General features: G+C 43.5%; 1 protein-coding gene across 3 annotated transcripts in view; it reads right to left on the bottom strand.

Moving 5' to 3' along the window:
• Positions 1-3,695: 3,695 nt before the first annotated feature.
• The window catches only part of LOC119648400 (DNA repair protein RAD51 homolog 4), a 158,928-nt gene continuing 137,322 nt past the window's right edge, over positions 3,696-25,301 (bottom strand). Inside the window, exons 3-5 of one of the 3 annotated variants that reach the window (XM_038050269.1) lie at positions 4,400-4,510; positions 4,126-4,283; positions 3,696-4,072 (exon numbers count right to left, since the gene is read on the bottom strand). In XM_038050269.1, the coding sequence (XP_037906197.1) occupies positions 4,016-4,072; positions 4,126-4,283; positions 4,400-4,510 (326 nt within the window). In that variant the 3' untranslated portion in view covers positions 3,696-4,015. Of the gene's footprint in view, positions 4,284-4,399; positions 4,511-25,301 lie in introns of all 3 variants that reach the window. The other 2 variants (XM_038050176.1, XM_038050224.1) reach the window with 2 other exon arrangements.

Here is a 25,301-nt window from a genome sequence, read left to right as displayed (position 1 = left end):
AGCTCCGACATAAGGCCTCCCTTCTGAGCCCGTCTAATGCGGCTGACATTGTCTCCCCAGTTGGTGAGTTCGGGGATTGGCTTCACTCTCCTGAGAATGTCGCCCCGTTTGAAAATGATAATCACCTCTGGTCTTATCTTCCTTCGATCATTTCTTTTCCGCGGTTCCACTTTCCTTCAAGCTTCCGCATCCGCACTTTGAAGGCCCGGTCCTTTTCTCGAGGTCGCCGCTACAATAGTTTCACTGGCAGCTTCAGTCGTGGTTCTCAAGTGCTCCGCCTTTTTGGGAGTTGAATCCTTTTTTCTTTTCGGGGTTTGTTGGTCTGTTCAGTGGTTTGGCTTTTCGCGCAGGCTCTTTCACGGTTTCTCCCCTTTTGTGTTTTGAACAGGCGTTACTTGAGTCACCTGGTTCACTTTTTCAATCGACGGCTTTTCCCCTCGTTCATCCTGGGCCTTGCTGTACGCGAAACGGATGTCTCTTATCATCACCCTAATGTTCTAGTGAATGTTCCTGCGTTCCTTTATGCATTTACACAGTTCCATGATCTTTTTACCCAGGGCAGTGAACACAGCTCTAGATTGATCGTTCCCCCCATTCCCGCACGCTTGTAACATTAGATGTCACAGTAGCCAAGGTTCCCACTACTGAGGCACTGCGTTCGTTGGATATCGTCGGCCGGGAGCCCGCTTGCCCACTCCCAAAAACCGCCAGTACTGGATTTCCGAAGCCTTGCACCATAACTTTATTCTCCTTCTGTTCCTCCATGTTTGGTTTCATTTCTGGGTATCGTTCCCATAGCCAATTTTTATCCACGGGTGGGCTTTTTTTCCCACCTACCTGGACTGCGCATAAGCATGCCCATACACGCATATCTCTGATTTGCCGAGCATTCCCTTATCCGCACGAAGGGACGCGCCTGATGGACGATTTGGCAACTCCACAGAGGTATATATATATATATATAGTTAAAAAGGCGGGACCAACCTAAGGATGGGCTGAGGGCAACATCCAAAGACCCGCATCACAGCGATGATACGTTTTAACGCAAAGTGTGTGCGACTATGCGAAAATGTATTGCTACATCTAGATTGTTGCAAACACTTCAAGCAATGACTCGGTGATTCTATACTACAGGAACATGGATTTTAAATGGAAGACAGTACGAATCAAGATTGAAGCCTACTAGGTCGGTTTGTTACGCTGAAATTACCACTGGGACTACTTCGATCTTTTGTAGTCTCCAAGTCTGCTTCATATCGTCCGCCAAAGGGACGGATTTTTTCTAGCTGTTTTTCAATAGTGTTCCGATCCAACGGCATGGCTACATCGATTATGAAGTACGCTCGTTCTTCCTTGAGAAGCAGAACTAGATCGGGTCTGTTGTGATTAACACTGTGGTCGGTGGCAATAATGTTATCCCATCAGGATTGTTTCTCGAAGAAAAACTCACGAAGAGAATTTACTTGATTATAGTGTAATGTTTTCATCAAGTGATCCTCAATTTCTCGGCAGCTCTATTGTGCACCCATCACTACCCCTCGTCGAAGCCAGCAATATTCTATTGGAATGCCAGTTTGGTTTTCAACGTGATATTTAGCGAATTTAGTGGAAAACTACCTCTCAGAGAGGACTCTCTGGTGCGAGACGGATGAGGGCCTCAAAGATTACATTGTCACAGCCGGGGTACCACAGGTAGAGGTACTTGACCCCCTGTTGTGGAATATCATGTATAATGGGTGCTTGACGTTCCCGCCCCAGAGGGGACTACGATTGTCGGCTTTGCTGATGGTTATCTGTGGCCGTTGCAGCAAAATACCCAGAAGATGTGGAGGTCTACGCGACGGAGATAGTGAGAGCGGTAAAGTCCTGGCTAGAAAGAGCCGGGCTGACCTTGGCGGACGCGAAAACGGAAGCGGTCTTAATAATGAACCGCTAGAAAAATAATACTGTGAAAGTGGAGATCGGTGGATATACGGTCGTATCAAAGCCGGCTATCAAATACTTGGGGATAATACTTGAGACCAAATTGCGCTTTAAGGAACACCTAGAATATGCATGCCAAAAGGCACCACCACGGGACTTGCAAAAATGTTGCCAGATAGTGGCTTTTTGGCGGACGATATGGAGCAGATTTGGAGACAACAAAAGGTCGAAGTAATCCCAATGGTAATCTCAGCGACGGGATTATTCCCGCAAAATTTACATAAAGCGTTGAAAAGCAACAATCCTTGCAACCTCTGCAACCTTGCAACCTGTCCGGTAATAGTCTTACCTAGAGGGCTTCAGTCTTGATTCGTACTGTCTTTAATTTAATAATCGATATCTCGCAGATTAGAACCGCTGCGTCATTGCTTGAATTGTTTGCGACAATGGGGATGTAGGAATACATTTTCGCATGGTCGCACAAACTTTCTGTTGAAACGCAGCATCGCTGTGATGCGAGCTTTGGATTTTGCCTTTAGCCCGCCCTTAGGTTGGTCGTCCCCCAGTCCGGTTGGGCGAGAAGACGGTTCGTGGGGTTTTTTTTAACTGTATATATACCTGGTATGCAAGGTGTATATATATATGCATCCACATGCGATAATAGGCAATATTTGTTTATTTAGGATGAGCACAATTGTTATGTCCTTGATATGTAGTTCATATGTATGTCTTGCAGTTTGGCAATATATAAAGAAATATTCAGCATCCTTAGCCTCCACACATAAGATGAACACAAAACCTATGTTCGCGAAGTGCCCAGCTTATGGTATCATAATTTGATTTACTTTTTATATTTTACGTATTCACTTTTGTACACCACTTTCACTAAAATCAGCTACTTAATTATCTACTTGGACAGCTATCATTTGCATCTTTATTGAAACTATGCTATTTAAATATCTCGGGTTAATGCTATTAGGCAATGGAGAACTGTGTTATGAAATTGCTACATGTATCAGCGCAACCTGGATGAAGTGGCGCTCCACAACTGGCAGTTTTTGTGATCGACGTATCAACGACCGTCTCAAATTTAAAATTTAAAGCAGTGTCTTCCACCCTTTCGCCCTTTATGGTTCTGAGTGTTGGCCGAATATCAAAGACAATGAACGGCGTCTCACGGTAATGGGCACGAAGATGTTGGATTGGACTAGTGGTGTAGCATGCCTTAACCACAACCAAAATGAAGATATCCGCGAACCTGACGCTCCGATCGTAGTGAAACTTGGTAAGAATATTCTTAAGTTAATGTACTCAAAAATTATGCATTGATTTTTTTTCGGTTTTCCCGGCCATCACAACTATATATAACCTTTAAAAACAAGTGAACACATTTTCTTAAAACAACATTTTTGAACGTTGTATTATAAATTTTCCCGAAACTAATCAACCGAATCGCTTTTAATCACATATTCTATACATATGTGGCTATCGACCATCCCACAATCAAGTCAATATATAAAATTTCTCAACTTTTGTGCAAGAAACTTGTAAAAAGCGGTGATTTTACGCAATTTTGTTTTTCTTACACAAAACGATGCAGGGATGGGTATGTAGGGTATTTTGGATCCTAGGCATCATATAGTGGCTGCTTCCTGATTTTTTTCAGATTTTCCGGATGGGTAGTCTCTTACAATGGATTCGTTAAAGAACACTTTCAACCCCCCGCACCCCCCACCTTTCCAACAGATGTCAAAACTAAAACACCTTAAAAATGAATTTGTAAGAATCATTTATTGCTCATAAATGCTTTTGATTTTTGGTTACACAACATCCAAACCGGAGATTTTTACAACGCAAGTGGACTTTGTTTTAAATCATTTTCCTTATAGTATTACAGTTAATTATTAACAATATAAAAATAACAGTTTTTTTATTGTTTTTCAAAAGTGTATAAATGTAATCTGAGAGAATTTGAATCATTAGACACAATTCAATTTCGCTAGAAAAATTGACAAAAATAACTTTGTGTTTTAGACCAAGGGTGGAAAACCCTTTAAGTAGTGTCACATGAAGACGAACACGTGGAAACTTCTTACTTTGATTTATCGGCCATTCTTAATGATGATGTATATGACAGCTTCTTCCGCTCCTAGTGAAATCACTTTTCTCTATGCAAATTATAAAATTTCGTCTTGCACTTACTTCGAATCCAGTAATCATTTGATTTGCGAAATTGTAAAAACTGACTGCATGACTATCTATTATCCATTTCGAAAGAAGTCGAACACAAGGCACCGTTTGCCAATGTTTCCCCAAAGAGGGTTTCTGCAGGCGCATTTCTTCAGGTTTTTTCTTTTCTACTAAGATAAAACATTTTTTCAATTCTTGAAACTACATAATACACATTTCAATTACCACAAAAAGAGGACATCCGTGTGACCTTTTGTCTAGAAAATTGCTATAAGGGAAAACTTACCGGGAGTCCATTTGCGCCCGCAGGTAATGATGTTTACTACGAGTATTGCTACTTGATGCCTGCTCACCAATTTGCGCATGCGAAGCACTGACTCAGCCAGTAAGTTGAGACCTACAATAAAAAGACTTTTGTTTAATATACCAAATGTGCATAGACGTATGTAGAGTTCAACAAATTATGATGAAACGGTATGACTTGCGGTTTCATATTAGTTGTCCGGATGGCTCAAGTGGTTAGAGCGCTGGGCTATCGTAGCGGAAGGTCGCGGTTCAAATCTCGCTGGGGGCAGAGAAATTTGTTATCGTGATTGGATGTCGGACACCAGTCGACTCAGCTGTGAATGAGTACCTGAGTCAAATCAGGGTAATAATCTCGGGCGAGCGCAATGCTGACCACATTGCCTCCCACAGTGTACTGTGGTGTACCGTTACGGTCTTGAATGAAGTGCTCTAACACACTTCAAGGCCTTGATCCAATATGGATTGTTGCGCCAACGATTATTATTATTATTTCATATTAGCAGAGCGAACTTATCAGATGCTGCTTCACTGTTCCCTTGCGAGCAGTGGGATCTAAAGGACTAGAAGGTGGAATTCCTCTCTAAGAATTATAACCAAAAGAAGAACCGCCTGGTAAAATTCAAGCCTAGAAAAACTAGGCGGGGGATTTCCGGCAAAATTTTTAAAATATGCTAACGAACTATTATTAACTTTATTTGCGCAGATATCGGAACGGGTTGTATTTTGAGGTCTAGATTTCCTTTAGATACATCATTGTGATTTTTTTCAGATTTTTCGGTTGGATATGTTCTGAGAATGAAACCTGTTACACTTTTTGTAGGTCATAATTTGAGCCACACTATTGCGTACATATTATAGACACAGATATTATTCTCATCCTAAACAAACAAATTGCCTATTACCGAATGCTGTACATATTCATATATATATAAATTAATCGCACTTATATTTCCAGTTTATTTCATGCACAAAGGTATAGATATGTACATATATAGTATGTATATTGAATACCGCTGGTTTAATGTAGAAATATATCTATCTGGATTAACTACCTGTAACCTTCGTTACCACGCACGTAGGTATAAACTACATACACCCATATGTCTGGCCGGAGTAATTAATATTGATGCAGAAATGACCCAAAAACTTAACACAAAATGTTTCTTTGTGACCTCCCATTCATGTGAGCTCATTTTGTTGTAGTATTGACGAATTGATATGAGATGATGTAGAATGCACGGAATCCACAACAAATGGCAAAGTTTCACTACTTATAACTTTATTAATAATAGTTTGATATTTTTTCAAGCTTGACCAAATTGTGCCTTATGTAGTCCTTTATGCAAATGCAAAATGTTGTAGTTCTAGCATGAACTTAAGGGAGGTTTCCGGCTAAATTCCTAAAATATACTAATATACAATTATTAACTTTATTCATGCAGATGTCCGAACGAGATGTATTTTGAGGCCCAGATCTCGTTTAGATGCACCACTGTGATTTTTTTCAGATTTGTCGGCTGGACAGGTTCTGAGAACGAGACATGTTACACATTTTGTGGGTCATATTTTGAGCCCTCATTCCCTTATGTTTCACCCGATATCGACTATGGGACCAGTTTGGAAAAGTACTAATTAAGCCCTTTAATTTGATATCCCACATGACTACATTCTGTGAAAAACAAATTCCATTTTTTTTTGTGGTTGGGGTAAGGTTGGGAACAAAAAAAGGAACAAGAAGCCAAAGGTGCGAATTCGCCCGGAGGCAATTAGAATCTCCAGCAGAGGACATCTAACGTATGTGGAAATACTGAAAAAAAAGTGAAATCTGACCCCGACCCAAAAGACCTAGGCGGAAATGTCAGCAAAATCCGGAGGACCCAGAAAGGGGTTTGAGCGGCAAAAATCCAGCCTGGGAAAAACTGACGGCTGTCGTAACCAAATTATAAGATCACTTGGGGAGAAAGTCGCGGTTCGTTCCCAAAAACATGAGATCTATATACAATGCAAGGATCTCGAAGGGGTAACATCCAGAGAAGAGTCGACACTGCCTTGAAGCAAGAATTCAAGTTGGAGGAATTCAGCGAAGAATCTACCGTGAACCTAAGAAAAGCTTATGGCGATACTCAAACGGTCACAATGCGACTGGCAGTGAAATCAGCGAAGAAGTTTTTGGTGGCCGGAAAAGTTCGGATTGGATGGGTTGTCTGCCTCATGTTTGGGCCCTTTTCGAAGGTATGTTCCAGCAGCATTGATCGGTCCGATCGGTGCAGAATGTCTGGGGAGAAGGGCCATATTGCCAAGGAATGCAATAGAGACCCCAAATGCCTATTGAGCGAGGTGAAAGAGGGACAAGATAACTGTCATATTGCCGGAAGTAGTAAATGTGTGGAATTTAGGAAGGCGCTGACTGCAATGAGAAAATAATGTTCATTCAAATAAACCTCAACCATTGCAGGGTCGCTTAGGATTTACTTGAGCAGACTACGTTCGAATGTAAGGTGGAAATTGCCATGATAAGTGGGTCACAGATTCGACTGGTGGAGCGGCGGTATGGGCTTGTGGTCGTTAGGCCACATAATAAAGCATGGATCAGGCGGCCAGTGGCTTTATATAGGCAAAAATAAGCGGTATATTCGTATATAGCTGCTACGCCACACCGAGCCTCACATTGACGGAGTTTGAAGACCTGTTAGACAATCTTGTTCACGACGCAAAGGGACGATCTCCAAAGGTGATAGCCGGTGACTTTAATGCGTGGGCTATCGAGTGGGGTAGCAAAGAGATTAACGCAAGGGGGCGGAAACGGGGATCTGGTTCAGTTGTTAATCTGACATTTGTCAGCCCTGCGCTAGCACATGACAAGTTGTGGAAAGTTAGCGAGGACTTCACACACAGCGACCACCTGGCAATCACCTTTGAACTAAGGACGGAGCCACAAGGCAGGAAACTCGCACCCCGGAAGCCGAAATCCAAAAGAACACAAGGATGGTCTGCAAAAGCGAAGGATGAGCACACATTCATGGAGGTGTAGTTAGACCTGCTTAGCAAAGCAGGCACCTCCACGGATAAAACTCTCCTTGTTACACAAAGAATCTCAAAAGCATGTGACGCGTCGATGCTTAGGAGATGCTCATTCCCTACTAGAAGACCCAATTATTGGTGGAATAGTGAACTTGCCAGCCTTCGATCGATTTGCGACAGAGCCAGACGAATGGCTCAGAGGGCGATAGGTAGGATCGATCAAGGGCAAAAGGAATATACCTATAGGTTAGCCCGCAAGAACCTCAAACTCGCCATCCAGCGGAGTAAAAGGGAATCTGTGGGGCAGCGCCTATTAAATCGTAACAGGACGATTCAGAGGCCGATCATCTCCGCAGCTTACGTGTCCTATGCTCTTGTTGGGAATAATCCAGGGGTTATTTCCCCAGGAAGAGGATGGTACTGATACCTCCCAGCGCCCCCTGGATGTGACGCCGATTCCACCAGCCACCAGGGACGAGCTGCTGGAGATCTGCAGTCGAAAAAGCGACAGCAAAGCCCCGGGTCTGGACGGCATACCGAGTCATCATCGTTATCATCATCAACGGGGCAACACCGGCATCCCGTCTAGGCCTGCCTTAATAAGGAACTCCAGACATCCCGGTTTTACGCCGAGGTCCACCAATTCGATATCCCTAAAGGCTGTCTGGCGTCCTGATCTACGCCATCGCTCCATCTTAGGCAGGATCTGCCTCGTCTTCTTTTTCTACCATAGATATTGCCCTTATAGACTTTCCGGGTGGGATCATCCTCATTCACACGGATTAAGTGACCCGCCCACCGTAACCTATAGAGCCAGATTTTATCCACAACCGGACGGTCATGGTATCGCTCATAGATTTCGTCATTGTGTAGGTTACGGAATTGTCCATCCTCATGTAGGGGGCCAAAAATTCTTCGGAGGATTCTTCTCTCGAACGCGGCCAAGAGTTCGCAATTCTTCTTGCTAAGAACCCAAGTCTCCGAGGAATACATGAGGACTGGTAAGATAATTGTCTTGTACAGTAAGAGGTTTGACCCTATGGTGAGACGTTTTGAGCGGAACAGTTTTTGTAAGCTAAAATAGGTTCTGTTGGCAGCCAACAACCTAGCCGGGAACAATGTTGAGAATCTATTGATTCTCTATCCGACACCACCAGACGAAGTTGTGAGCCGGAATAGGTTATCTTCCATTTCATTCAGAAGACCTGAAAATAAGAATGAGGTCTGAATCCAGGAACCGTCAGGCCTCACGTTGGGCGCAATTTTTAATGAACTTAGGGGAAATAGTCTATAAGGCGGTTCCCGGTGCCAATCAAAGACAAAACTTCTTTTCTTCAACTCGTTCCGCACAAAAGCCTATAAGCCGTTCCCGGTGCCAATCAAGGACAAAACTTCTTTTCTTCAACTCGTTCCACACAAAGTCTATAAGCCGTTCCCGGTGCCAATTAAAGACAAAACTACTTTCCTTCAACTCGTTCCCTACAAAAGTCTATAAGGCCGTCTCTCACCTCCTCAACTCTTTTCTATCCCACCGCCAAACCCGCTGCTCCCAAGCACCGCTTCCATTGCCGCTACGTTGCCTTGAACTCTGTTTAGTTCATGTGGCAGCAACATGCGCGTGCGCCTGCGGATGCGGCAAACCATTCCCCTCTATCAAGATTAATTCGTCCGAATGCATTAGTCATCACGTGATGAGAACATGATCACAAACGACCCTTCTTCTTCTAAGGATGCCGAAACACATGTTAGCGACAACACATTAGCAGATAAACGTTATCTTGTGTATCTTATGTTGTAAGTCATCACGTGATGAGAGGAAGGTTGTGTATTTTCCATACTAATAATAAAATAATTAGGATCATGGGTCATAGGGAAATGTGTTATGTATTTTTCCCTATCTACTCATTAGACATAGACAATACTATTTAAGAGATTAGAATGTAAGAAACAAGTTAGTTTTTTGAGTACCTCCAGCCTGTATAGTCTGGCCCTCTGCAACAAGTAATAAAATAACGTTACCAAATAGCAAAGTCTATCATTAACGTTAACTGGCGCCCAACTAACCGGAAAGTTCGTGTTTCCAACACCGTTTATATCGCGGATAAAAACCGGGAAACCCACACTGAATAAAAAACTATAGAGTGACATTATAAGGACCGTGTGACATTTATAGTTTGTGATTTATAGTTAGTGAAAAGAACAAAAGTGGCCAAACAGGAAAAAAGAAAATATTAAGTTTAATGACTGGTTGTGAATACTCAATGGAGTTTCTTATTCTGTAAGTACAATTTTATGTAAACCGTTTGGACGACATTTTACATTTTTTTTTACACCACAACTACGCAAAAAAACTACATTCATAATGTCTTTGACCGCGGAAGCTATTAAAGATTTGGTGGTTCGGATCACAACCGAGATAGTTTCACGTATGCAAACCGAAATAATAATAATAATCGTTGGCGCAACAATCCATATTGGATCAGGGCCTTGAAGTGTGTTAGAGCACTTCATTCAAGACCGTAACGGTACACTAGGAGGCAATGTGGTCAGCATTGCGCTCGCCCGAGATTGTTAGCCTGATTTGACTCAGGTACTCATTCACAGCTGAGTCGACTGGTATCCGACGCCAAATCACGATATATGATAAATTCCACTGCTACCAGTGAGATTTGAACCGCGACCTTCCGTATGACAGCCTAGTGCTCTAACCACTGAGCTATCCGGACAAACCGAGATGCGAAGTCAAATTAATCACGTGGCCTCTCAGTTAAGTACGACTGTAGAAGCAACTAATTCGACATTAAATTCTCGAATTAGCGACCTTTCCACTCGAGTCGAAACTGCACTTCCCTCGGTTTCGATAGAAAAATATGAGGATATAGAAATCAATGATGGTATTCAATGTGATATTTCGCTTGAAGTTGTTAAATCCGTTCCCGAATTTTCAGGAATTATGGAAAAATACCCTTCCTGGCGGCAATCTGCCAAAGCTGCTATAAAGCCGTTTGAAAGATTTTCCAACTCTAACCGTCATTATCAAGCTGTATCAATTATTAGAAATAAAATCACTGGAGCAGCTGACACGGTTCTGTCTTCATTCAGCACTCCATTAAACTTCGAGGCGATTCTGTCTAGGTTGGACCATACTTATTCGGATAAAAGATCATTTCATCTCTTAGAGCAGGAACTGTCTACATTACGACAGGGTAGAATGTCTATTGATCAGTATTATGATACTGTCGAGAAACAAATTACGCTTATTACCAATAAAGCAATAATGCAATATTCCGGAGACGTAGATTCATTAAAATTACTCAATAACAAATACAGAGGCGACGCGCTTCGTGTGTTTATATCAGGGTTAAATCGTCCGTTAAGTAACGTCCTATTCTCAAGCAGGCCTGTGGATCTACCTAGTGCTTTAGCTCTAGCCCACGAACTTCAAATGAATCAGGAACGATCAGCTTTTGCAAATGCATTCGCGGAAAGAAAAACTCATAACACGATACCTCGTAAGAATTTTCCACAATAGATTAGTATCTGAAAAAAAACCGTCCACTTTTCCTGAACCAATGGAAGTGGATCCAACAATATCTCGTTTTCGCAATAGCGCGAAATTTCAAAATATGGGAAACAGGAACTCTTCTTTTAGACAAGAAGCGATTCCTGCACTTAGTTATGCCAATCACATCCCTCATGGGAATCAGAGACTTCAATATACACAGCAAAATAAAAATCAGCGGCGTAATAGAAATAATAACAATACACAGCGTCTTCATTATGCAAATGTACAAAACGCTGAACGCATGTGCAATCGAAATCAGGCAAATTTACAAGAAAGGGATGTGTATCAAACCGAAAGTGAATCTGACCACTACTCATATACAGGTGATTAGCTCAACTTTTTAAGCATTAGTTCCCGCTTACCGTTCATAGAAAAAACGGCAGGCAATGGTCAGAAATTAAAAATACTGATAGATACTGGAGTGGCTAAAAATTATATAAAGGATTTTCTGTTTCTAAAAACGGTCGAGGCCGTTAAGAAACCTTTTTACGTTTCATCCATTAATGGTTCTACATATGTATCAAAAAAATTCACAATACGAATCTTAGGCAAGGAAACAACTTTCTTTATATTATCAAACCTCAATGATTTCGATGGAATTATAGGCTATGATTTTCTAAAAGAAATCGGTGCCTCTGTAGAAACAAGTTCCAATGAAATAAAATACAAAGGAGGCGTTGAACCCCTTCGTTTTATGGAACGTGCTCAAGTTAATAGGTTGGAGGATACATATAAGAATATCCCTGAAGAAGTCTGTTCTGATTTCAAAGCTGTTGTAAACCGCAACTCTGAAGTTTTTGCCGACCTACATGAAGCCTTACCCTACAATACATCAGTTGTGGCTACAATTCGAACCACGACGAATGAGCCCGTTTATTCTCGAAGCTATCCTTATCAAATGTCAGCCAAAGACTTTGTCGAAAAAGAGGTTCAATCTATGCTTCACTCTGGTATTATCCGTAAAAGTAGGTCACCGTACAATAACCCAATCTGGGTCGCCGATAAAAAAGGAATGGATGAATCAGGTAATCGGAAAATGCGACTAGTAGTCGATTTTCGTAAACTTAACGAAAAAACTATTTCAGATCGTTACCCGATACCAGATATATCAGTGATCCTCGCAAATCTCGTCAACTCGACATTTTTTTCAACCATAGATTTAAAACCAGGTTTCCATCAAATATTCTTGGCCGAAAAAGACAGAGTGAAAACAGCATTCTCTGTGAATAATGACAAATACGAATTCTGTCGCTTGCCTTTCGGTCTTAAGAATGCCCCTGCAATTTTTCAACGAGCAATTGACGATATTTTACGGGATGACATAGGCATTCGTTGCCATGTGTATATCGATGATGTCATAATCTTTTCTAAGGAGGCAAAAACTCACACAAAAGATATTGAAATTATTTTTAAAAAATTACTTAATGCAAACATGAGAATAGCACTGGAAAAGTCAACTTTTTTCAAAACAAGTACAGAATTTCTTGGATTCACTGTGTCTGAAAAAGGTTTGAAGACATCTGAAGACAAAGTCCGCACGATTTTAGAATATAAAGAGCCAACGACCCTTCGTTCCTTGAGGACATTTTTAGTCTTATCTGGATATTATAGATGTTTCATAAAGAATTATTCAGCAATCGCAAAACCACTAACGCAATTATTACGTGGCGAAAATGGTAATATTGGAACAAATCAATCTAAGAACAAGGAAATAACTTTATCCGTAGCCGCCAAGGACGCTTTTAATAGGCTGAGAAAGATCCTGGCATCTGAAGATGTGACTCTTCTTTTTCCAGATTTTTCTAACCCTTTTGAGCTCACTACAGACGCATCTTCTGTTGCTATAGGAGCTGTACTATCGCAAAATGGGAAGCCCATCACTTTTGTATCGCGTACCCTTACGCCTACGCAAAAATATGCGACAAATGAGCGAGAATGGCTGGCCATAGTATGGGCCCTCCAAACTCTGCGAAACTATTTGTATGGGGTTACCAATCTGAGTATATTCACGGACCATCAACCGCTTACATTCTCTATATCTGATCGTAACCCCAACACGAAACTCAAGCGTTGGAGAAGCTTTATTGAAGAATTTGCTCCAAAATTCCACTATAAACCTGGTAGTAGTAATGTAGTAGCCGACGCGCTGTCGCGCCAACACATCCAGCACCTAGGTGAGAGTGAAATTACGGATAAAGCATGTACGAATAGTCAAATATCATTAACACAACATATTCGAACGGTATCCCAACCAATAAATGGCTTCAAGAATCAGATTTTTCTATCGTTTGCAAAGTCAACCGAGAAGGATTCCACAACACCATTTCCGGGTTATCATCGACATAATATTCGATTTAAAGATATTCATTCACTACATTTGGTACTGAAAAAAATTATAAATTATAATGTAGTGAGCGGAATTTTTTGTCCACAGGAGGTACTGGGAAAAATTCAAAGCGAACTGATTATGCTTTTCCCGGCAGTACGTTTCAAGCATACTACCAAGTTTGTAATAGATCTTCCCAATAGAGACGATCAGCTCGAAACTATCGCTAAAGAACACGAAAGAGCCCATCGCTCAGCAGCTGAGAACTACCAACAAATTCTTGACAATTATTTTTTTCCGGAACTAAGGCAAAAGACTAAGGCCTTTGTCGAAAATTGCAGAATCTGCGCACAAGCCAAATATGTTCGACATCCAAAGAAACAAATTCAGAATTCTACCCCAATACCTAGTTACCCAGGAGAAATCCTGCATATGGATATATATAGTACAAATAATATTCATTTCTTAACATGCATTGACAAATTCTCCAAATTTACCATTGTAGAACCAATACCCTCCCGTTGTATAGCAGACGTAAAAAATATTAGTATACTTAAAACTATTGGATTTTTCAAAAACCCGAAAATATTGGTCACTGATAATGAACCATCATTTTGCTCTTATTCAAAACCAATTTTGTATGTCTCATCATACAGTACCAGCTATGCATAGCGAAAGTAACGGGCAGGTTGAGAGATTTCACTCAACGCTTAGTGGAATTTCAAGAACTCTGAATATCGAAGGTAACAATCATGATCCTGAGGAAATAATACTCACTGCAACTATTAAATATAATAACTCAATCCATACTGTCATTAAACGAAAACCCATAGACGTTATCTTTGCATTGTCCGAAAAGGAATCAGAACAAATTAGACAAGCCCTTCAACAAAGCCAGGAAAAACAAAACAGATTAAAAAACACTAAACGGATAGTCCGTACATTTTTAAACGGACAGGAGATATTTGTTAAGTAAGATAGACGTAGGGGTACTAAACTATCAAGTGGATACATTAAAAAAATTGTACAGGAGGATTTAGGAACCACCGTCCTTGTATATGGAAAACAGATTCACAAAGACAATATACGATAATATTTCTTACGAGGACTAGCGCAAGACTCCTCGATGACACACACGCCATGTATATTCCGTTCCAAAAGGGTAATGTAGCCATTTACGATGACTATACTTACCTAATGCACACTATCAACTTGACCGAATTCGAAATAATAGCAGCCAATATCAACAATCTTGAGAAATTATTCCATAACCAGGAGGAGAAGGCATCTCTTGAAGCGGATTTCAATGAAATGAACAAATTGCTTAACTCTTTACGCTTCCATAGAATAGAAAGATCAATAGACTTTATAGGTTCCGCTTTAAAATTTGTCGCAGGAACTCCTGACCATAGCGATTTCGTGTTAATAAACGAACGACAATCAAGGTTGATCGCAGCCGAAAACCAACAGATCGAAATTAATAGCGAATTCATGAAGAAAATAAACGAACTTACAACACAAATTAATGTGTTACGTCGCAATTATTGTTCTCAAAGCAATGGCTCTATTGGGCCCAATCTATTTCAACGCATATCCGTAAGAAATCAAAGAGCTATCAGCATGTTAGATAATGTCGTCTACTCGGTCATTTTTGCCAAACTTAACATTGTAAACCCTACTATTCTACAAAATTTTGAGATAGAACATAGTAGTATAAGTATTAATGAGATATTGTTAGCCTCAAGTGTAACAGTTTATTCTGATCATAACTTATTAAAATTTCGTGTTAAAATACCTAAAATTAAGGAAATTTGCCCACTAGTTAGAATTTTTCCTGTGGTCCATGAAAATATTATGTTAAATTTAAATAATAGTCACATCGGTATGTGTAAATCGGGCAATAAACCGTTGCATTTATGCAAAGAATCGACAGGAATACCATTTTGCCAAGAGGATGTACGCGATCCCTGTTTGCGTCAAATTTTTAACAACGACACGGCGACATGCGGAACATCAACTGCACATCATATACCGCCAGTGATGCAGATCGACGAGAACACCCTGCTTATTAAGGACGGGGAAGCAATAGTCAACGAAAATGGTCAAGACGTAAACGTAAACGGAACCTGTCTCGTGATTCATTCCAACGACGTCTTTATTAACGGAACCTTGTACCCGACATCAATAAAAAAATCAAGGATTGAACCATTAACGGCCAGCATCTTTAAATTAAAGGTATCTGAACATTCTACACTCGTTTCCCTTGCATATCTTCAACAGGTCCACATACAAAATTTGGAGAAAATAAGCCAGAAGACCGAACATGTCAAGTTGCAACAAGCATTCTATTTGTTCAGCGGCGCTATTTTATTAGGCATCTTTGTCATCACTGCGACTTTCTACTACAAACACCGTGGGCAACAAATGGTCAACACGAACAAGTCGACGAATCCAATATGGAACCAAGGGTTCAATTCATTTTGAAACAGATTGAAAATAATTTGATGCAGATCCGGGACCTCTCTGTTTAAGAGGGGCGATAGTCATCACGTGATGAGAGGATGATCACAAACTACCCGTCTTCCAAGAAGGTTGTGTATTTTCCATACTAATAATAAAATAATTAGGATCATGGGTCATAGGGAAATGTGTTATGTATTTTTCCCTATCTACTCATTAGACATAGACAATTCTATTTAAGAGATTAGAATGTAAGAAACAAGTTAGTTGTTTGAGTACCTCCAGCCTGTATAGTCTGGCCCTCTGCAACAAGTAATAAAATAACGTTACCAAATATCTATCATCTTTCATTAACGTTAACTCATTCAGTAATGTGCAATCTGCATTAGGGTGATTGCAATCGCTGCAAGTCGCTTCTCCGCTCGACGGAGTTCGTGATAAGTCTCTGCGTGTGCTCGCGTTCTTTGAGAATGCAACACTACTTGGTATGCGGCATTCTTCCGTTCCGTAGCTAGCTTACATTCATCGTCAAACCAGAGGTTCCGACTTTTTTTTGCGGCTAGGGTCAAGTATCTGTGTGGCCGTATCAATGATGTTCTTCAGGTGGTTGTGAAGATCATTTGTTTATGCTTCATCTCCAGGATCTCTGTTAACTGCGGTTATTGCGGCATCCATTTCCCTCTTATAGATGTTGCGGCGGGCTGTGTTGCTGATGGCTTCAGTACTCACTCTCACCTGATTGTCAGCGGGGATTGTAGGTGGTGTCGTAATTCGAGCTTGGAGCACCATACCAACGAGATAGTGGTTCGAGTCTATATTGACCCCCCTATATGTTCTGACATCCTGTGCGGAGTTGCCAAATCTTCCATCGGGCGCGTCCCTTCGTGCGGATAAGGGAATGCTCGGCGAATGTGTCATGGGCATGCACATGCACGTATCCGGAGATGTGCGTGTATGGGCATGCTTATGCGCAGGCCGGGTAGGTCGGAAGTAAACGCCCACCCGTGGATAAAAATTGGCTATGGGAAGGACACCCAGAAATTAAACCAAATATGGAAGAGGAGAAAAGTAGTTTTTTTACGGTGCAGGGCTTCGGAAACCCAGTGCCGGCAGTTTTTGGGAGTGAGCAAGCGGGCTCCCGGCCGTCGATATCCAACGACCGCAGTGCCTCAGTAGTGGGAACCTTGGCTACTGTGGCATCTAATGCTACAAGAGATAATGGTGGAGTGGAAATTAGGTCCACACCGGATCCCTTTAGGAGGAGTTCGAAGCTTGGGAGATCACCACCGAGAACAATGGTTCTTTTTGGTAGTCGAGATTCGTCGCGGGACTCTGAAAGAAATCCGAATGGTCTCTTAATCGAGATCATTCCTTGTGGCGCAAGGCGCGAAAGCAAACGGGAACATACCGGAATGGCGTTCATTACACTTGGGGAACGAATAAATGAATTGTGCGAGTTCATCAAGGAGAGGCGGAATATCCACCAAAATATTCGAGCCTTGATAAGAGGCATTAAATTATCTTATATCAAGGCACTCGAAGAAAAGAATTCCCAAGCGTCAGTTGGCAAGGTCACAAGGGAAACGCAGGTGACGCCTCCCCGTGATAAAGCAGGCGGGAAGACAGGAAAACGGGCTAGAGACGGCACCAGCGAGCCTCTTGGACCACAGCAAGTCCCGAAGAAGAAAAAAGCCTCTTCACCAAAGAAGGCGGAGCTGGCGAGAGTACCCGCGAAAGTCGGTAATCTCACGATTGCAGCCACAACACCTACAAAAGTGGAAAAAACCAACGCCCGGAGGCCCGAACAATGGACTAAGGTGAGCAACAAGAGGAAAAAGGACAAAAAGAAGCTCCGCCCGGAAATAATAATTATTTCCAAGAAGGGAAATATGTCCTATACCGACATCCTCCGAAAGGTGAAGTCAGACCCGGAATTGAAGGATTTGGGGGATAATGTGAGCCGTATTAGGCGAACACAGAAAGGGGATCTGATGCTGGAGTTAAGTAAATCCGCCGACAAGTCGGCCGATAACTTCCGCGGGAAGGTGGAAAGTGTACTTGGAGAGGAAGCTGAGGTAAGAGCTCGGAAACAGGAGATAGTGGTTGAATGCAAGGACCTAGATGAAGTCACCTCACGGGAGGACATCTGTGCTGCGCTAAAGCAGCAGTTCAACCTTGGCGATATAGACCAGAGTGCCATAAAAAGGATGAAGAAGGCATATGGTGGCACACAGACCGCTATTATTAGTTTGCCGGCGGAATCAGCTATTAAGTTGATTACCGCGGGCAAGGTAAAAGTAGGTTGGGTCGTGTGCAGGCTCAGGGAACAAATCTCTCTAAAGAGATGCTTCAGATGCCTCGATTTCGGCCATTTTGCGGCGGCATGCACCAGCCAGCATGATAGGTCGAGGAGTTGCAGGAAGTGTGGGGAAGAGGGCCACCTCATCAAAGATTGCACCGGAGATCCACGGTGTATGTTATGTAGTGGGAAAGAGGGCGTGGACAGTCGGCATATTGCGGGAAGCAGCAGATGTCCGGTATATACGAGGGAGCTGAACCACACAGGAAAATGAGATTGATACAAATCAATCTCAATCACTGTGAAGCAGCTCAGGACCTGCTCTCGCAAACCATTCGAGAGTCGAATGTCGATGTCGCGGTTATTTGCGAGCCGTACAGAAACTACGGCGGTGCGACTTGGGCGGTGGATGCGTCTGGCAACGCCGCAATCTGGGCGTGCGGAAGACAGGCCATTCAGGAAGTCATGCCCCCCCCCCGGCAGCCAGTTTTATAGACAGTCTGGTGTTAGATGCTAGAGACCGCAGCCCTAAAATCATTGCGGACGATTTCAACGCGTGGGCCCTGGAGTGGGGAAGCCGATCGACGAACACCAGAGGTCAAATTCTGTTGGAGTCATTTGCGGAGCTGGACATCGTGCTGGCCAACGTTGGATGGGTGCCCACCTTTCGAGGAAGAGGGTCGGGTTCGATCGTTGACCTGACATTTGTTAGCACTTCACTGGTGAGGGGGATGGCTTGGCAAGTGAGTGAGCACTACACCCACAGTGACCACCAGGCCATCTTCCTCCACATTGGGAACCGGGGAAGCAGTGAACGACGCTCTGGAGGTGGAAAGGCTAAGGCGGTTGGCTGGTCTATTGGAGGTTTCGACGAGGAGACATTCCTGGCCGCATTGGAGGGAGCCCATGATCCGGATGGAACAGCGGTGGAAAGGGTCACACAGCTGTCTCAGCGTGTAACCGAAGCATGCGACGCTACGATGCCACGACGACGTTTGCACCACGGCAAGAGGCCAAACTACTGGTGGAACACGGAGATCGCTGCCTTGAGATCCTCTTGTCTCCGAGCGAGGAGACTTTCCCACAGGACAAGAGGAAGGCCGGAGCACCAGGAGCGTGAGGAGGAATACAAGGATATGCGAAGCAACCTTAAGAAGGCCATTCGGAGAAGCAAGCGGGAATGGTTCCAGAAGCTCTGCATGGAGGCTAATACGAATCCGTGGGGTACAGCCTACCAAGTTGTAATAAAGAAGATCCGCGGGCGAAAATCACCTCAGGTGACATGCCCACGGCTCTTGTTGCAAATAATTGCAACTCTTTTCCCGCAGCAGGAGCAGGACGAAAGAGAACCCCAACTGGCAACTCAGCAGGACGTCTTCTCGATCCCTGATGTTACCGAAGAGGAACTTTGGGAAATCTGCAGACGTATTGGGGACAGCAAGGCTCCGGGATTGGACGGAATTCCGAACAGGGCTCTGAAGGTGGCGGTCAAGGCCAGACCAAGGTGGTTCGCAAGCACATTCGAATCGTGCATGGCGGAAGGAGTGTTTCCCGCCCAGTGGAAGGGGCAGAAACTGGTCTTGCTACCGAAGCCTCGAAAACCACCCGGCGTGCCCTCTTCATATCGCGCTATTTGTCTCATAGACACCATGGGGAAGATGTTGGAGAGGGTGATATACAACAGGCTGCTCCCGTTCATCGAGCTTGCGGGTGGTCTTTCAGAGCGGCAATATGGGTTTCGGCGAGCCCGTTCTACGGTCGATGCAGTAGCAAAGGTCGTGGAATTGGCTCGAAATGCGATGGCCATGGGCAAATGCTGTGCTCTGGTGACGCTGGACGTCAAAAATGCTTTCAACTCAGCCAACTGGGGCTGGATTAAGGGCGCTTTGGCCAAACTGGGTGTTCCTAGCTACTTGGCTCGGCTCATCGAGAGTTACTTTTCGGACAGACTTCTCTGGTACGAGACGGACGACGGGCCGAAGGAGTACATTGTGACAGCAGGTGTGCCTCAAGGTTCTGTATTGGGACCACTGCTGTGGAACATAATGTACGACGGAGTGCTTGGCCTTCGCGTGCCGGAGGAGACAACGCTGATTGGTTTTGCGGACGACTTGGCGGTAGTTGCAATTGCAAAGCATCCCGAGGACGTGGAGCTTTATGCAAATGAAGCCATTCATACCATCAAGTCATGGTTACAAATGGACAAGCTGGACCTGGCGGACGAAAAGACGGAGGCGGTCCTCATTACCAACCGTAGGAAGAACAACACGGTTACCATCCGGGTTGGTAATCGTGAGGTCGTCTCAAAATCGGTTGTCAAATACCTGGGGGTGATGATCGATGCTAAGCTGAGTTTCAAGGGACACTTGGATTATGCGCGAGAAAAGGCAGCAAATGCCAGCTCATCCCTTGCAAGGATGATGCCTAACGTGGGAGGGCCGAAGTATAGTCGCAGGCTACTCATCGCGGGAGTGGTGAGGTCGATCCTGCTATACGCGGCCCCTGTCTGGGCGGGAGTGTTGAACCACGCTGTCAACCGGAGGAAGTTATGTTCGGCATACCGGCCAATTGCGCTAAGGGTGTGCAGCGCATTTAGGACGGCGTCGACGGAGGCAGTGTGTGTAATCGCAGGAATGATCCCTATAGATCTTCTAGCGAGCGGGACACACTGGCTCTACGAAAAACGGAAGGCAAATCCAGCCGAGGTGAATGCGGATTTCCGAAAAGCCATCAGGAGAGAGTTGTGTGGCAAGTGGCAAAAACGATGGGATAATTCCGACAAGGGCAGGAAGGCGGCGCGACGGAGACGTGACATGGACGAGCTGGTATAGCGAACCAGAGCCTCCCCCGCGAAGTAATACTTCACGATGGTCCCGCGGGGAGGGGCGGAAGAGTGGGGGTGGTTTTAGTGGGTGTGAATCCCACACACTGCTGCAATCTGGCGCAGCAGCGTCTTTCTAAGATTTCCACCTCCATCCATAAAAAAAAAAAAAAATATGTTCTGACATTCATCAAGGTTGAAAGGTGGCGGCGTTCAATCAGCACGTAGTAAATTTGATTGAAAGTGGTCCCATCTGGAGAGGCCCACGTATGTTTCTGGACCGCTTACCGCGCAAACCAGGTACAGCCAACAACCATTTCGCGGGATACTGCTAACTGAATAATCCATAGTCCGTTATCATTGGTATCCCTATGTAAGCTATGGGAGCTGACGTATCGCCTGAATACGGGCTCCGTCCCTACTTGATTGTTCAAATCACCAAATATGATTTTGATATCATACTTGGGACTGGCTTCGAGGGTCCGCTCAACTGCCTCGTAGAAGGTATCTTTCTCCGACAGCAGTTTTCATTTTTTGGCTGACTAATAAACCTAATCCCAGCACACGGTTTACTGGATGGCCGCTATAATACATGGTGTAGCGGCTCTTCTCCAGGAAACCGGTCTCTGTCCATCGCATCTGTTGCAACGCTGTTGCCTTATATTGGGACAGGATATAGGACGTACCATGAGAAAATTCGCAAATCGTTAATCCGTTGTTGTTGCCGGGTTCGTCGTTGTAAAACCCATCCTCTCCGAGGCTCCCTTCATAGTTTTCTAACATCGGTTTTCTGTGTAGGGTTGTCAGCCCTATCCAACCCCCAACCTGGAGAACAGTTGGTACATTTTGTCCCATTTTTAGGTGCGGGAGACTCGCCTTCATCCTCCTCCGTCTGCAGCTTTCCATAAAGAAAGAACTCCCAACGATCACCACGTGGAGGTGGAGATAGGGTTTGGTAGTAGAGCTGTTGGTGTTGGCTCAGCAGGCGTTTCCCAGGTTTTATGCTCCATCGTGGGTACCAATCCACGTTCCGCCCTGGGACCTATACTGCCCTTTGACCGCATACCGAATATGCCGTCAAATGTAGACCGGATATGTTCACTGAGCTATTTGAAACGGGCATGTCTGAGGGTACCTTTCCTGCGCCATAGAAGAACAGAACAGAACAGAACAGAAGCTGTTGCTGCTACCCAAGGCTGGTAAACTTCCTATAGATTCATATGTCTTCTAGACACTACGGCTAGGTCAGCTAGCTGACCCGGCAGGCTTCGTACTGCCTCAATCGATAAATAAAAGACCTAAACTTTTGTATAAAATAATTTTAAAATAAACAAAACGAATCCGTAATTAATAAAAAAGCATATTGTGAATGAAGCATGAAGTTTTATTATTATTTTCGACACATCATGTTACTTAATTACAAAATAGAGTTTTCCTGAGATACTGGCTACTTATAAGGTTTAAATTTGATATTGACAGACACACTACTATGATACAGTTTGTTGATCAATTTAAAGCTTTCTCATAAACTATATTTTTTGTTTTGTTTTGTGGTGTGTAAATAAACAAAGAAGACGGTAATCCGTTTGGAATCATCGGCATCCGCGGGATCAAGACGTCTTCTCCTTTGTATTTTCCTTTTATGATTGTTGCCTCAATGACGTTATTCATGAGCTTTTTCACAACCAGTCTTGTTCCATTGCACAGTCGAGGTTGATTAATGTTAAGCAGCATCATGACAACTGACCCTATTTTTAACTGCAAATTTTGAGGTGGTAATCCAGACAATTCCAGTGTGTGGCATAGTTGACTACGTCATCCTGGTTCATAACGGTGTTAACTGATTTGAAGGAAACCAACTGTCCTGGCAGAAAATTCTGAATGGTCGCATTGAGATCCTCGGCATCTGTATTTTTCGCCACCAATATTGCTCGTTCACCCAGCCAATTATAGTTATTGAACTTTTGCGCTATATCTGGGAAAACACGCTGAATAAACAATACTAAAAACAGAAATTCTATTTTCGAATACAACATGTTCTGAGCTGTGAAACATTTGATGTCTTTTGTCTTTTTAGAAATAGAAGATTGATTGTAATATGAGGTCCGATGAACACAGCGAGTGATTGAACTTTATTGAATATCAATAAAGTTCAAATTGACTCTAAATTTTATTTAGAAAAAAATGTTTATATAGGAAGAAGAAAAGTGCTGTTTTTAAGGTTTTACCGGCAATTTGTAGAATTTTTCTCACCTTTAAAACCTTCCCTAGACCTCCACGGACATTTCAAAAGATAAGATAAACCCGTTCAGCCGTTCTCGAGTTTTAGCGAGACTAACGAACTGCAATTGATTTTTATATATAAGATTACTGCCAGTCGTCGAGAGCCAAGGGGGCCTTTCAGATAGGCAGGATCGGTTCAGTAAAGCCAGATCAACCATTGATGCCATCAAAATGGTTACTGGCTTGATCGAAAATGCAATTCACCGAAGGGGTTGAACCAGCAAATATTGTGTGGTGGTGACCCTGGATGTGATTATGAAAGTCTCTAGCGACGATTGATGTTCCCACCTACCTCGCCGCTATTATCGATAGCTACTTGTAAGAGCGAACACTTACTTAACCTGAGTTGTACTCAAGCGAAGCAGTCAGTGTTGTTAAGGCTTTTTTAGAGAGTGCTGTACTGGCACTCGTAGAGGAAAAGACGGAAGCGGTCCTCATCACTAAGCGCCACAAGGTAAATCACGCCTGCATTAGAATCGGAAATCGTATCATCACTTCCAACAGGAAACTCAATTTTAAGCAGCACAAAAAGCATACTTATGAAAAAGCATCTACTACGATTATGGCTCTAGCTAGGATGATGCCGAACGCAGGAGGGCCGCGGCGTACTTGCAGGCTGCCCATAGCCAGGGTGGTGAGTTCTATCATGCTGTATGCAGTCCCAGTTTGGGGAAAACCGCTGCATGTTTACAAAATCTTAAGGGTGTGTTCTGCCTTCAGGACCGTCTCAGATGATGCAACTTTCGTCATCTCGAGAATGATGCCGATTGACGTCCTGAATCTGATACACCTAGTGCACCCTCTAATCCATTTCTTCACCCGTTGCTGCAAAGCGTGATCAGAATATCTTTCTCGTTAATCTGACTACACAATGATCATTTTCCTCATGTGCCTTCCGGACCAGCAGATCCATTAAATGGCACTTTCTCAAGATGATGGGGTGGTTCCGGTCATAGGGGTAGGCCTGGCTCAATTTCGGCAGCACATGATGAATGTCGGCGAGATCAAAGACCTTGCGTATCATCACGGCTCCGCGCTTCACCATCTTATGCTGCAGCTCCTTCTGATTCCGGATCTATGCACCTCGGGATCTGTATAAGCCACGAATTTTACGAGTTTGTCCCCCAAAACTCCGTTTCACGTCCCGATATGAATCTGTCAGCAATATCACACTTTCTAACTCTAGTTAAGGAATGGTTCATACCCCGGACTCTTGCCCCTAACCGAGTGGGGTGACCCGTCCTTTAGCTGCCGGTAACCGCGCAACATATTCTTCGCCAACCTTTACCCGACTGTAAATAACCGCTGCATACCCATCTCCAGAGGCATCGCAGAATCCCACCATTCTGCCTGGACTCTCATACATAGTCCACCTCGAGATCCCAACTTGATTGAGATAATCCAGGCAGGAAAACACCTTTTCGAACTGTTTCTGCCCGTTTTCTGTGATTTGATCATCTCAATCCTACCCTTCTTGCGATAGCCCCTGAATTGAAATCCGCAATTTCATTACAACAGGTAACAGCTATTCTATCTGATCATATAGAGAAGCAGCTATACTCAAAATTCGTCTTTTCGTAATTGCCGGTTTCCGATCCATTTTTATGGTGTACTGGAAGAAATTCACCCAGTGGAAGCCCAAAATCTTTAGGTCACTCCCTCCCCCCTCTCCAGGTCAACGCCGTGCTTTGTCCACGCCTTCCAATACGTTTTTGTTATTGGCAGCCCATTTAGTCAAAGGTATTTTGCCTTTTTCCAGAGTTTCTGCATTCTTTAAATAATTTATTTGGCGTGTTCTACAGTTGATGCACCATATCAAAAATCGTTCATATAGAACGCATTTTTAATAAACCACTTCGTATTATCCTCGACCACCTGGTGAAGTATCCTAATCGCCTGCCAGGAGGCGCAGTCCGCCCCATAAATGATGGTCTTTAAAAAGTATTCTGTTATTGGCTCCGCGAGACTACTCCTCCACAAGATACGCAATTTCAGCCGATCCTCCGGGAGCAACAGAATTTGCCGGAATATCTTGGTGGTGTTACTAGAAAAAACATACTCGAATTTCCAAATGTATGTGACACTCACATAAGGAGTAGTACACCTC

This window comes from Hermetia illucens, chromosome 1 (assembly GCF_905115235.1).
Source record: "Hermetia illucens chromosome 1, iHerIll2.2.curated.20191125, whole genome shotgun sequence".
In the NCBI taxonomy this organism is placed as follows: Eukaryota; Metazoa; Arthropoda; class Insecta; order Diptera; family Stratiomyidae; genus Hermetia; species Hermetia illucens.
Note: the sequence above shows the minus strand (reverse complement) of the source record. Positions and strands in the feature narration are given on the sequence as shown.